A 12473-nucleotide genomic window follows, 5' to 3' on the forward strand; every position below is an offset into this window, starting at 1 on the left:
CGCCCCTTCCGCTCCAGGTGGCCGCGCTGGGAGCCGGACACACCTGGCAGGCGCCAGCCGGCCTCCGGGCAGCAGGTGGAACTGTGCATCTTTCTGCTTGAGAGACAGCTAGTCTTGGGAGGGAAGGAAGTCTTCCGAGAGTAGGGGAGGCCTGAAGTATGACTAAGAATCAGACAGCTTGGGAGTGGAGTGTCAATCCAAGCAGAGGGAAGACAGGTAGGAAAACCTCCGGATTGTTGAAGATGGAAGGAGGGAGGTTTGTCAGGGATGTAACAGTTCTAACAATTGGTGAATTGGTGTGAAGGGTTGCGTGGGACTTATTTGTACTGCTCTTGCAACTTTTCTGAAATTTGACATTATTTCAAAAGAAAGTGAAAAACATTACCACAGCTCTCACCTGCGCTGCCCAGCTCTTCTACCAGGAAAAGCAGATCCTTAGCACTCGAAACTCTTGATGCTGTTTTCTCAGCCCACCTTCCCAGACTAACCTCCCTCCAAATCCTTATATTGTAGCCTGCTTTTTCCCGCCACCTTGTTATTCCTTCCCCCACAACTGCCCTCCTCTTTACCCCTCATTTTCACCGGTAAAATTGTACCCATCCTTCAGGGCCCAGCTCACATACTACGTCACTTACGGAAATTTCCCTGCTATAAACCAGCCTTGGTGGTCTAGTGAGTAAGATCTGGCGCTTTCTCCGCTGCAGCCTGCATTCGTTTCCCAGTCAGATGAACCGCACCATCCGCCTGTCGGATGTCACACTGTGGCAGCTGCGTGTTGCTGTGATGCTGAAAACTCAACTATCAGCAGGGTCACCTGTGGCGGGCAGATTTCAGCGGAACTTCCCGAGCGCAGGAAGGTGAGAGGATGGCACAAACAGACCTGGCAGCCTTCAGCTCTGCTGTACACAGGGTCACTAGGAGTCGAAATGATTTGAAGGCACTAACAACAAATTTACAATAGATTATTTTTCCAAACTTCCAGCATACTTGCATTAGTGTTATTTACACAGTCTTTCTAAATGTGAATGGGTGTCTTATTTGTCCTGTATTCTGTATCGCTATTAACTGTACCTGGTGGATATTTGGTAAATTGTCTTTTAGGTAATGAGATAAATATTAGATTATCATTGGATAGATCATTGAATTCAGTAGTTTTGATGGTAAAATAGGATTTAACTTTGAACCTTTGGGAACAGACTTGCTTTTTGAAAGCTGCTTCATAGCAGTCATTGGGAATATGTGTGACCTTTCATAGCCCACATTATAAGTTGATGGAAAAAACCCATAACATTCAACTGTTGGCCCTGGTTTTGATTTCCAAGTCCCGTACGTTGGTTTCCCATAATTGTGACCTTGTGGTATCTCATAAAGATGAGAAGAACCCAACGGTCCATATTTGCAACTCGAGCATCTCCATTTGTCCTGTACAGTCCAATTAAGAAATTCTATTCATTTTTTTCTTCAGAATGCCTCCCATCCCATTCCTTCCCCTCTCCCTAACATTACTCCAAGAATCACTTCCTTTCTGGAGCACTGCAACCTCATCACATCTGGCCTTCCTGACTCTTCCTCTCCTCTCTAGCCTACACATGCCATTTCCAGATGAATCTCCCTTGAATCTTAAGGTTTGCATCTCCTGTTTGTCACTACCAGTCATCATGATTCTTGTATGTCCCTTTTAAACTCATGCACTTGTTTTCCCTGACCACACAATTTAGCACTTAATTTTATTATGTCTCATATTACCTCCACAACTAAAGCATGAAACTACTCCTCTAGGGGATTACATCTTATACGTACAAAACCCATCATACAATATTAGCCCCAAATCCCTAAATAGGAGGTTAAAATCAGAAGAAAGGTGGACTAATGGACTCACCAAAAATGAAAGGCAGCACACACTTCTGAGGAAAAGAATTAGGGAGTATGAAAGATGCTGTGGTTGGAGATGGTTAAAAAATTATCCCCATTGCCATTAAGAACTGGTTTTCAGCCATTTATAGATCACTAACCCCTTTGAAGAGTTTCTTGAAATGTAAGAACTCTTTTCATATAAAAATACAGACAAAAATGATTTTGTGAAAAACGTTAGAGGTTTCATGGAATCTGTTCCACCTCCCCCAATCTCTCCAGGAGAAGAAAATTACAAGACCTTACCCTCGGGTTATTTCAGTAGGAAAAAGAGGTTTTGGAGAACACTGTGAACCTAATACCATCTTATTATAGATTGTAAACTAGGTTGCTAAGATGTAGTTTAGGTGACCAGGGGAAAAAAAGGCAAATTCTGATAATACCATGAAAGTCACAGACTTCTGGAGAAGGTGGGAAGACGGAAGAATAGGCAGGTAGGAGGTCAGAGAAGCCCAAAGGTATAAAGCCCAACTCTGAGAGTTTGGAATCATTCCCCTACAGAGCACTATTTCTGTAATACACCAAGTAGGTGATATTAGGAGTTCCTCGAAAAACAGGGCTTCACGATCAGTTAACACTGAAAACAGTAGGATAAAGGAAGAAGGCCAGATGTCCCTTCAGAGGCCTTCTCAAAGTTTTTAATATGCATACACTGAATCTTTAAGAAGGGAATGTGCTTTATATGACATTTCCAAAATATATTTGGTAATAAGTTCTCAGAGTATTTCCAAGGACCAGTATTCCAGGACTTGATGTTGGGAGAGACTGTTCTACAAATTTTAAAACTCAATCTTTAAAAGTTCAACTAATTTCAGTGAAAATAAAGGGTCATTGCGAAGGTGCTTTTAAAAATATACATTTGAGCTTTTTAGGCCTTAAAAAAGTTTCTTTTTGTTTTAAAGGATATTTTCTTTTTGTTTTAAAGTATTTTTCTTTTGGTGGAACATTCACTAAATGAGACAAAAAACTATTGATTTTAAAAGTTTAGAGTAAAACAGTGGTTTTCTACCCAGACACATATTAAAATCACTGGAGATCTTTAAGAAAAGATCAACATCCAAGTACCATCCCAGTCCAATATTAAAAACAGCTCTTTGAGGGTGGGGCCTGAGTACTGACTGCTGTTTTAACAATGCCCAGGTGATTCCAATGTACAATGGGGGTAGAGTGCACTAAAAGTATGAGAGACCTACAAAGCTCCAACTAAAAGACTTAAAAAAAAAAAAAAAGAAAAAAGAAAAGCTGCTGGTAATGAAGTATTAAAGAAAAAAATTTTTCAAAAAACTTTTTCTTCTTTAGATAAATCTCCAAGTCATAAGTATTCATGTTCAGACTAAAGCAAAATAGTGTATGATTTAATAACATATAAGAATGGGGCCAGGGTCGACCCCGTGGCAGAGTGGTTAAGTTTGCATGCTCCACTTCAGCAGCCCAGGGTTTCACCGGTTTGGATCCTGGGCACAGACATGGCACCACTCATCAAGCCATGCTGAGGTGGCATCCCACATGCCACAACTAGAAGGACCCACAACTAAAAATATACAACTATGTACCAGGTGGCTTTGGGGAGAAAAAGGAAAAATAAAATCTTACAAGAAAAAGAAAAAAAAGAAAAAAAAGAATGGGGCTGGCCCAGTGGCATAGCAGTTAAGTTTGCATGCTCCCCTTTGGCAGCCCGGGGTTCACGGGTTCAGATCTCAGGCACGGACCTACACACTGCTCGTCAAGCTAGGCTCTGGTGGCGTCTCATATACAAAAAATAGAGGAAGATTGGCACAGATGTCAGCTCAGGGCCAATCTTCCTCACCAAAAAAAGACCAAACAAAAAAAGATATAAGAATGCCTAATAAATCCTGTATCTGGTTAATGGACTTTTAATTTTTATAGGTGGAATATTCTCTTTTTTATATGTCAATTAACCCCTTGTGATAATACATGCTGGAGATATATGTTCCAGTCAGACATCAGATACAGAAATGAACTAATATTACTTAATCTTTTAGAAACAAAATCAAAGATTCACAAACTATGGCATTTTATTTCAGAGCCTTTGCTTACATTTGTACAATATATTACATAATTCTTCATTGTTTGCAGATCCTAATATATACTTTATAGCTTTTATTCTATAAGCTTTTTCTTCAACGTTTTGCTGTCAACAACTCTTTACAGTCCTGTACAAATTTGAGTAACTTGAAACCATTTTCAACAAAATTAGTTACTGTAAGCACACACTACAAGACTGAAAATGCTTTTCCTAGAAAAGTTGAATGTAAAGGATTCTGACACGTTAGCATCTACAACAAAACGCTTCGAAATTCTCACATCGTATTGCCAGAAAACAAATAAAACATGCCAGCTCCATCCAAAAAAAGTACACAGAACTACAATTAAAACAGTAAAACAGTCTGTACAGTAAAGTACTGTGTATTAACAGTGCCAGGTATTAAATAGCTTGAATGAACACATCCGCAATATACAAATGTCTTACAAAGGTGTAGAATTAAATACAAGTGCCAAACAGAACAGAGATTGGAATCATACAACATAAAGTCAATACAAGTGAAAACAATTTTGCGTTCATTTTGGATTTTATACAAGGCATTTAATTTTATAGGCCTACCACCCCGATTAGCTATTTATACTTAAAATAACAACCATCCTTTTGAGACAGTTCATATCAACAATCTTGAACCATACTAATAGAGTTTACTTGTTCCTGAAGTCCTCTTGTTGTAGCTCATAATAAAATAAGCAATACAAATGAATTATCTGTTTAAGGAAAAAGAAACATTTACAAGAAAACACAAAAATATAACTGTTATAATTCATTATGAATAAATATACACTTTGAACTGGCTAAGTACAATCTTTATACATTGTTTAAGATTTAATACAGTTTATTAGCCATTTTCTTTTTTCACACAATGTATTATATCAAAATTAAAAAAAAATACTGATTTATAGAAAAATGGCAAAGTACAGTAGTTCCATTCCAATCTGAAGGGGCATGAAAAGCCACTGTAAGACCTTTTAGCCTAATTCAAACCTGTAAACATGTTCAGTCTTTTTTAAAGAGAATCTTTAATATTTGGTTACCAGGATTGATGTATAATATCCTGTTAACTGCAGGTTTTGAATTTATTACATGTGCTTGACTTATACAATTAAAGCCACCCTAAGGTGACTTGCTTTAAAAAACAATTAGCTTGTACAAATGAAAATAGGTTCATATTTTTTCATAAATAAATGGAAAAATATCAAATGTTCCAGCTTTAACAAAATACAAGGGAATACATATACAGTAAGTTATCTCAACATGTTCTGGCCCACCCAATAACTATGCTTACTGTATTGTCTCTACAGGCAGTGAAAAGCCTCCATTTGCCACAGTGGAAGGCCTTCAAGTTACCAGACACACAATTCCCGGACAAGTTGGAAACAATTATTGCTTGAGGAAAAGCAGTTCATTGTACTTTTTCTTCATAAAAAAAGTGCACTTAAGTGCCAAGTCAGCTTGTCAAGAAACAATTTTTAAATAGAAAATAGTGCTTGTCTGATTTTTTTTTTGTGCCACTGTGCAGTATAAAAAAAGACGTGGCCCTCAACAGCCATTAAGTGCAAAGTGCTGTAGCAAGTCCTGCTGTCACCTGCACTCAACTGACATTCCATTTTGTGATGCGCTAGACATTGACGGTTCAGCTAAAGTTAACATAACAGCAGCTGTTATGGAACTGGATGAAGGTGAAGAAGAGGATGAGGATGTAGCAGCACCTACGGAAAAGGGAAACCAAACCAACAGCTTAATAAAGCGTATATACAACAAGAGAGAGAAAGAAAACACCAGTCCTCTAAAATTCTCTTGTACTCTCCAAAATCATTTCCTTTACAAGAGCAGTCAGTTCCCACAATACCATAATGCAAAGAAGGGAAAACCTCGTGTATCTCAAGTAGCTAGACAGTGCCAAACTACAGGCCAAGTAATGAAAAAGGATAGACCAGGGAACGCTCCCACATGGATCAGAGGAAAAAACAAAAATCATGTGCCCAGTCTATTAGGACATGGAAATGAAACAGAAAATAGACTTTCTGTAATAATGAAACAAATGTCCAAAAGAGCTTTGAATCCAATAGAAAAAATCTGTAATCTACCCCAAAATCTTTTTCCCCCCTTCTAATTCCTACATCTTTCTGTGTTTGAAGTTTCTTCTGAATTTAAATGATGATGAGAAAGGAAGACTAACTGCTCCTTAAAGTTGGAACAAAAGGCCCATAGCTCAACTACTACATTCTCCTCCATTTGGTTTACAAAGCAAATGGCACATTATTTTCCTCAGGGAAATTCTCATTGTTCTAAATTAGTGTTCAAAAAAACTTTTTAAAAGGAATATATCACAAGGTAAAAAAAATTCATTCAGTTTAGGATGTAAGGTGGAAAAGCAAGTCTCCTTCTCATCTATCTAATCCTCGAAATTCCCCTCTCCACTGTTACCAATTGCTTCACAGTCTTTAAAATTCTACAATAGGGCAGGCAAATTACTGCCCCGGGCCAAATCTGGCCTAGCTGTTCTTGTTAAAAAAATTTTTGGGGAACACAGTCATGCCCACCTGTTTACCTCTTGCCTATGGCATATCTCACACCTACAGTGGAAGGGTCAAGTACTTCTAAAGAGACCATCTGGCCTACAAAGCCCAAAATATTGACTATCTGTCTCTACAGAAAATGTTTGCAACTCCTGTTCTAGAGGAATTTTATCTCCAGAATCTACAGATAAGATTTGCAAATTTTAAATGTATAGCTATAACTCCTCTTTTAAAAACACAAGTGGAAGCACAGTATAGTCTGACTCTTGATTTTTTTTCCACTTACCAATCTATCTTAGATTGTTGCCTATCAGTACATATATAGATCTACCTCCTTTTCTTTTCAAAGGCGAATAGTATTGCACTATATTTATGAATTGTAACATTTAATTTTTAGTCTTTTGCTGTTACCAACATCATAAATATTTTGAGCATTATAAAATTTTAAATGTCTTATTTTTCATCAATACACTATATCACTTGATAATATAATTTAATGATTTCTATCTGCTAGTATAAGTATTATCTAACAAACTTCTTTGTGGCTACGTATTTTTCCATGGCATCTATTAACTTCTCAGAACTGGAGTTAGCTAGTTCTCCCAACACAAAGTCAAACTGTTTTCCAAGACAGTTTTGCCATTGTTTCCAGCAATGCATAAAGATAGGAATTTCATTATATTTTCCTAGCACTGGCTTCAGTTACAATTTTTTTTGCTAGGAATAGTACCCCATTTGATTTGCATTTCTTTGGTAATCAGAATAGTCATCTTTCTATTGATATTTTAATAGTATTTAGGAACTGACTTTTAATGCTAACTCTCCAGAGAAAGCATCTATTTATCAGAATTACTTACTTTAGAGAATTTGTGGTGACCTCATCTACAAACACTGTTTTAAAGGAGATGTTTCTCGATAGATGTCTTATTACATAGAAAACACCTATAAAAAGGCTTAGATTACTTAAGAGTGAGGAGCTCTAGTACAAGCACTTAAATAGCAGTGTGCTTATTATAATTGATTTTTAATTATTTTTAAATGATTACATGGTATCAAACACATAAAACTCTGATCCCCTTCTTTTGACAGAATGCTTCTGTATATGCTTTCTATATATTAACATTTAAATTCTTATCAAATACTCCATAGCTCAGACAGATTTTCACCCACCCTACAAATTAAAAAGCCTAGACAGAGGTGGAGAGAGCTGAAGGAGTTATTAAGACAGCGGAAGACAAAAGGAGGAAAATTTGTCTGAAGAAAAAGAAAACAAAACAAAAATGAAAGTGTTTCAGAGGATGGTAATAGTGGAAAAAGAAGAGAGTAAGGGAGGCAAAGTTATAAGTTTACAATGACACTGTCTCCCTCCCCGACCCCTAGTATCCCATTTCTCTGCTCCCCTTCATAGCAAAACTCAAGATTTTCCTAGGGTCACCGTCTCCACTTCCTCATCTCCCACTCTCTCCTCAACCAGCTTCAATCTAGCTTCTAGCTGCACAGCTCACTGAGATTTCTCCTGAAAAGGCCACCAATGATTCCAGCATTGTCAAGCCACCAACCACATCCCTGGCCTTTCAGCAGCACTTGAAATAGCTGACGGCACTCCCCTCCTCCTCAAACTCTTTTCTTGGCCTCCTCTGCTGCTTTTCTTCATTCAAGGTTACTCCTTCTCAAGCCTTGCTGGTTCTATCTTCTCCTTCTCAGCCCCACCTCTAAAAGCTGCCTTGCCCCAAGCTGTCCTTCTTTTCTTTTCTATTCACATTTCTTTCCTAGATGATTTACTCAAGGACTGGGGCTTAAAAAAACACTTGCAATAATTATTATACTATAGATATACCAATGACTTGAAAACTATATCTCTAATCCTGACTTTGCACCTGAGCTATAAACTTACATATCCCACTCTCTACCTGACATCTCCACTTGGATGCCAAGTAGGCATTTCAAAAAGTAACATGGCTACAAGGATGGGCCTTGAGGGCATTATGCTAATCGAAATAAGTCAGAAAGAGAAAGCCAAATACGTTTGATTTCACCCATATGTGGAAGATTAAAACAACAACAAACAAATACATAGATACAGAGAATAGATTGGTGGTTACCAGAGGGGAAGGGAGGAGGGGGAAAGCAAAAGGGGTAAAAGGGCACATGTGTACAGTGATGGATGACACTTAGACTTTGGGTGGTGAACATGATGTAGTCTACAAAGAAACTGAAATATAATGATGTATACCTGAAATTTATATAAAGTTATAAACCAATGTTACCTCAATTAAAAACTTCATTTAAGAAAGGTAACATAGGGGCTGGCCCAGTGGCGTAGTGGTTAAGTTCGTGGTTAAGCTCCACTTCAGTGGCCCAGGATTCGCAGGTTTGGATCCCAGGCGTGGACCTACACACCGCTCATCAAGCAATGCTGTGATGGTGTCCCCACATACAAAATGGAGGAAGACTGGCACAGATGTTAGCTCATCAACAATCTTCCTCAAGCAAAACTAGGAAGATTGGCAACAGATGAACAAATGTTAGCTCAGGGCCAATCTTCCTTGCCAAAAAAAAAAAAGTAATATATCTAAAACAGAATGACTGATCCTTTCTGTGCTCCCCAACCTACAATCTTGTCTTTTCTAGGCCTTCCTCATTTCCAGTAGTGGCACCAAGTATCCAGTTGTTTCAGCCAACAACCTACAAGTCATCCTTCATTGCTCTCTTTCTTTCATCTACCACATCTAATCCATCAGGAAGTGCTGTTAAGTCAACATTAATTGCTCTCCATCTTTATTGAAACCATCTTACTCCAAGTCAGTATCGTCTACTATATCTACTGCAATGGGCTCCCTATTCAACACTGCTTCTACCATTGCCCCTCTAGAGTCTACTGTCCACATGGCAAACAATGATCTTTAAAAAACTATAAATCGATCATGTCATCTCCCTGCTCTAAACTTCAAACAGCTATGCATCTCACTTAGAACAAAATTTAAACTCCTCATCCTGGCCTACAAGGCCCCACATGATTTGACTTCTGCTTACCTAGCTGGTATTTCTACCACTTTCTTACCACGATGGTTTTCTTTCTGCTCCTGAAAGTGCACTCCTACCTTAGAGCGGTTAATTGCAATCTGGGTGACAGTGCCCCCTAGTGGATATTTGGCAATGTCTGGTGACATTTTTGGTTGTCACAATTGTGGGATGCTGCTGGCATCCAGCAGGTAGAGGCCAGAGATACTGCTAAACATCCTACAGTGCATAGGAGAGCCCCCCACAGCAAAGAATTATCTGGCCCAAAATGTCAACAGTTACAAATTTGAGAAACTCCATCTTAGGAAATACTTGCTGTTCTCTCTGCCTAGAACCCTGTTATGAACTGAATTATGTCACCCGAAAATTCTATGTGGAAGCCCTAACTCCTAATGTGACTGTGTTTGGAGACAGGGCCTTTAGGGAGATAATTAAGGTCAAGTGCTGTCATAAGCGTGGAACCCTAATCCACTAGGACTGGTATCCCTCTAAGAAGAGGAAGAGACACTTGAGATTCTAGCTCCCCGTGTACAGGAAAGGCCATGTGAGGACACCATGAGAAGGGAGGCATCCGCAAGCCAAGGAGAGAGGCCTCAGACACACCAGACCTGCCCACACCTTGATCTTGGACTTCAGACGTGGGAACTGTGGGAAAATACGCTTCCATGGTTTAAGCTGCCCAGTCTGTGGTACTTTGTTATGGCGGCCCGAGCAGACTGAGACCACTCTTTTCCCTCAGGTTTTAACTTCTCTCGCTTCCTCTAGTCATTCATGTCTCAATGAAAATGTCCTGACCACGTATAATCTAACACAATCCATTTAATCACGGCCTTAACATCACTCCATCTGTTTTTCGCTAGCCAAAATCTCATTAGGTTTTGGGGGACAGATTGTAAACTCTATGAAAGTGAACATTATGATTTGAGACAATTTCTTCTTTAGATGAATTTTCCCATTTTACAGATGAGCAAAATAAGGCAGAGGGATTAAAGAACTTGCCTGAAGATACACAGATAAAAACTCATGTGAGTCTAACTGCAGAATCATAAACTGTTTTATGCTTAAGTAAAGTAAGGTAAAAACACTTACTTTCTCTTTCTTTCTTCTTTAAACGCTTTCTCCTCCGATCAATGGAAGCTACTTCAGATTTTAATGACAGATAATGTTTTCTGATTTCTTGCAGTTTTTCTTGAAGAATTGTGATGCGTTCGGCACTTGTCATATTTTCCAGGTCCGCTATGAATTTAAAACTTTCATTAATATGTATTTTTGACAGAATTTTAATTTATAAAAGAGAGAAAACATAGTGTCGTTGTAGAATAAGGTCAAGACATAAAAATAAGGCTTATAAAATATTTTTTCCCTAAGATTTTTTCTCTAGTCTAGAACAATGCCCAGCACATAACATATGCACAATATTTGTTGAATGAATGTGTAGAATGAAACGCCTTATGATCTAAACATGTATGCTAAAAATTTCACATTCATGTACAGGATCACCACAGCATATCATTAAAAATCATACTTAGAAATAAGACTGGAAAGACAACAAAATGTTAAAATTTTATATATTTTTTAATGTCAGAACTACAGATAAATTATTCTCTTTTGTCCTTTTTTTGTTCCTTTTCAGATTTTTTTTGAGTATGTATAACTTTTAAACTTTTTTCAAAAATTCTAGGGGCTGGCCCTGTGGCCTAGTGGTTAAGTTTGGCATGCTCCAATTCGGCGGCCTGGGTTTGCGGGTCTGGATCCTGGGTGTGGACCTACACCCCGCCATCAGTCATGCTATGGCAGCGATCCACATATAAAACAGAGGAAGACTGGCACAGACATCAGCTCAGGGCTAGTCTTCCTCAAAGCAAAAAAAGAGCAGGATTGGAAACAAATGTTAGCTCAGGGCTAATGTTCCTCACCAAAAAAAAAAGGAAGGAAGGAAGGAGGGAGGGAGGGAGGAAGGAAGAAAGAAAAAGAAAAAAAATTCTAAAGCAGTTTTAAATCTCTAAGAATATTTCTCTGTGTGAGAAACTCTGGAGTAGTCTCTTTTTTTCAAAAAATTTTTATTATGAAGATTTCTCATATATACAAAAGTACGGAGAGTAAGTATAATGTAGCCCCATACACCTATCATCCAGCTTCACAAATGAGCAATCAGGGCAAATCGTGTCTTATTTATGTCCCCGTTAACTCCCCACCCCTACACCAGATAATTTCAAAGCAAATTTCTGACATCATATCAGAAATATCTATCAATGTTGATATTTGCCTCAAATGCCTTAAAAATTTTCTTTTAGCAATTTCTTTATTCAAATCAAGATCCAAGTAAGGACTCTACATTGCAATTGGTTATTATGTCTCTTAAATGTGGTTAGAGCCTCTTTTTCAGAGTTACTAGCATCAAGAGTTACTAGGATGAGGGCTCTACCACTTAACTACTGATTTAATATGTCACTTACACATCTGAAAACTCCATTTGTAAACTTTGGGTAATCGATTACTGGGTTCCTTGAGATCAGGATCCTTATCACCATTCTTTCCACATTTTCCTGGAGACTGCGTCCTTGCAGGAGATTTGGTACTATGAGACTTCATTCCAGCGGAAACTGATTTGACTGGCTGAGTCTTAGTTACACTTTCACCAGCAGAAAGTTCTTCACTATCACTACTGTTTGCTGAAAGAGAAATAAAAAGAAAAGCATTAGTAAACAGAAAAGTAAAATAGAATTTTTCAGAGATTTTAGTGGAAAATTTAAAATTAACCATTTGAATTTATTACTACAGGAAACAACTTGCTTTACAGACCCTGTCTAAAAACCTGGAAAATCATCAAGTACAAATGCAGCAGCACCTCAGTTAAGGAAAACAAAAACAAAACCAAAAACTCTTACCTGAATTGCAAATCATATTTTCTTAAAAAACACTCAAACTAATTTTCCATTATACCTGGCAGACGTGTC

General features: G+C 38.1%; 1 protein-coding gene and 1 long non-coding RNA gene across 7 annotated transcripts in view; one reads left to right on the plus strand and one right to left on the minus strand.

Moving 5' to 3' along the window:
- Positions 1-13: 13 nt before the first annotated feature.
- Positions 14-5404, plus strand: LOC124234755 (uncharacterized). 2 transcript variants are annotated; one of them, XR_006887388.1, is made up of 3 exons: positions 14-216; positions 608-857; positions 5278-5404. It is a non-coding gene; the product is annotated as an uncharacterized LOC124234755 (long non-coding RNA). The 2 variants fall into 2 exon arrangements; XR_006887389.1 differs by having other exon boundaries at positions 20-216; positions 705-857.
- Positions 3911-12473, minus strand: part of ARID4B (AT-rich interaction domain 4B) — a 148843-nt gene continuing 140280 nt past the window's right edge. For 4 of the 5 annotated variants that reach the window (XM_046652159.1, XM_046652161.1, XM_046652160.1 and 1 more), the window contains 3 exons: positions 11973-12188; positions 10606-10752; positions 3911-5685 (listed from right to left, as the gene is read on the minus strand). In XM_046652159.1, the coding sequence (XP_046508115.1) occupies positions 5558-5685; positions 10606-10752; positions 11973-12188 (491 nt within the window). In that variant the 3' untranslated portion in view covers positions 3911-5557. Of the gene's footprint in view, positions 5686-10605; positions 10753-11972; positions 12189-12473 lie in introns of those variants that run through there. The other variant, XR_006887387.1, reaches the window with a different exon arrangement.

This window comes from Equus quagga, chromosome 2 (assembly GCF_021613505.1).
Source record: "Equus quagga isolate Etosha38 chromosome 2, UCLA_HA_Equagga_1.0, whole genome shotgun sequence".
In the NCBI taxonomy this organism is placed as follows: domain Eukaryota; kingdom Metazoa; phylum Chordata; class Mammalia; order Perissodactyla; family Equidae; genus Equus; species Equus quagga.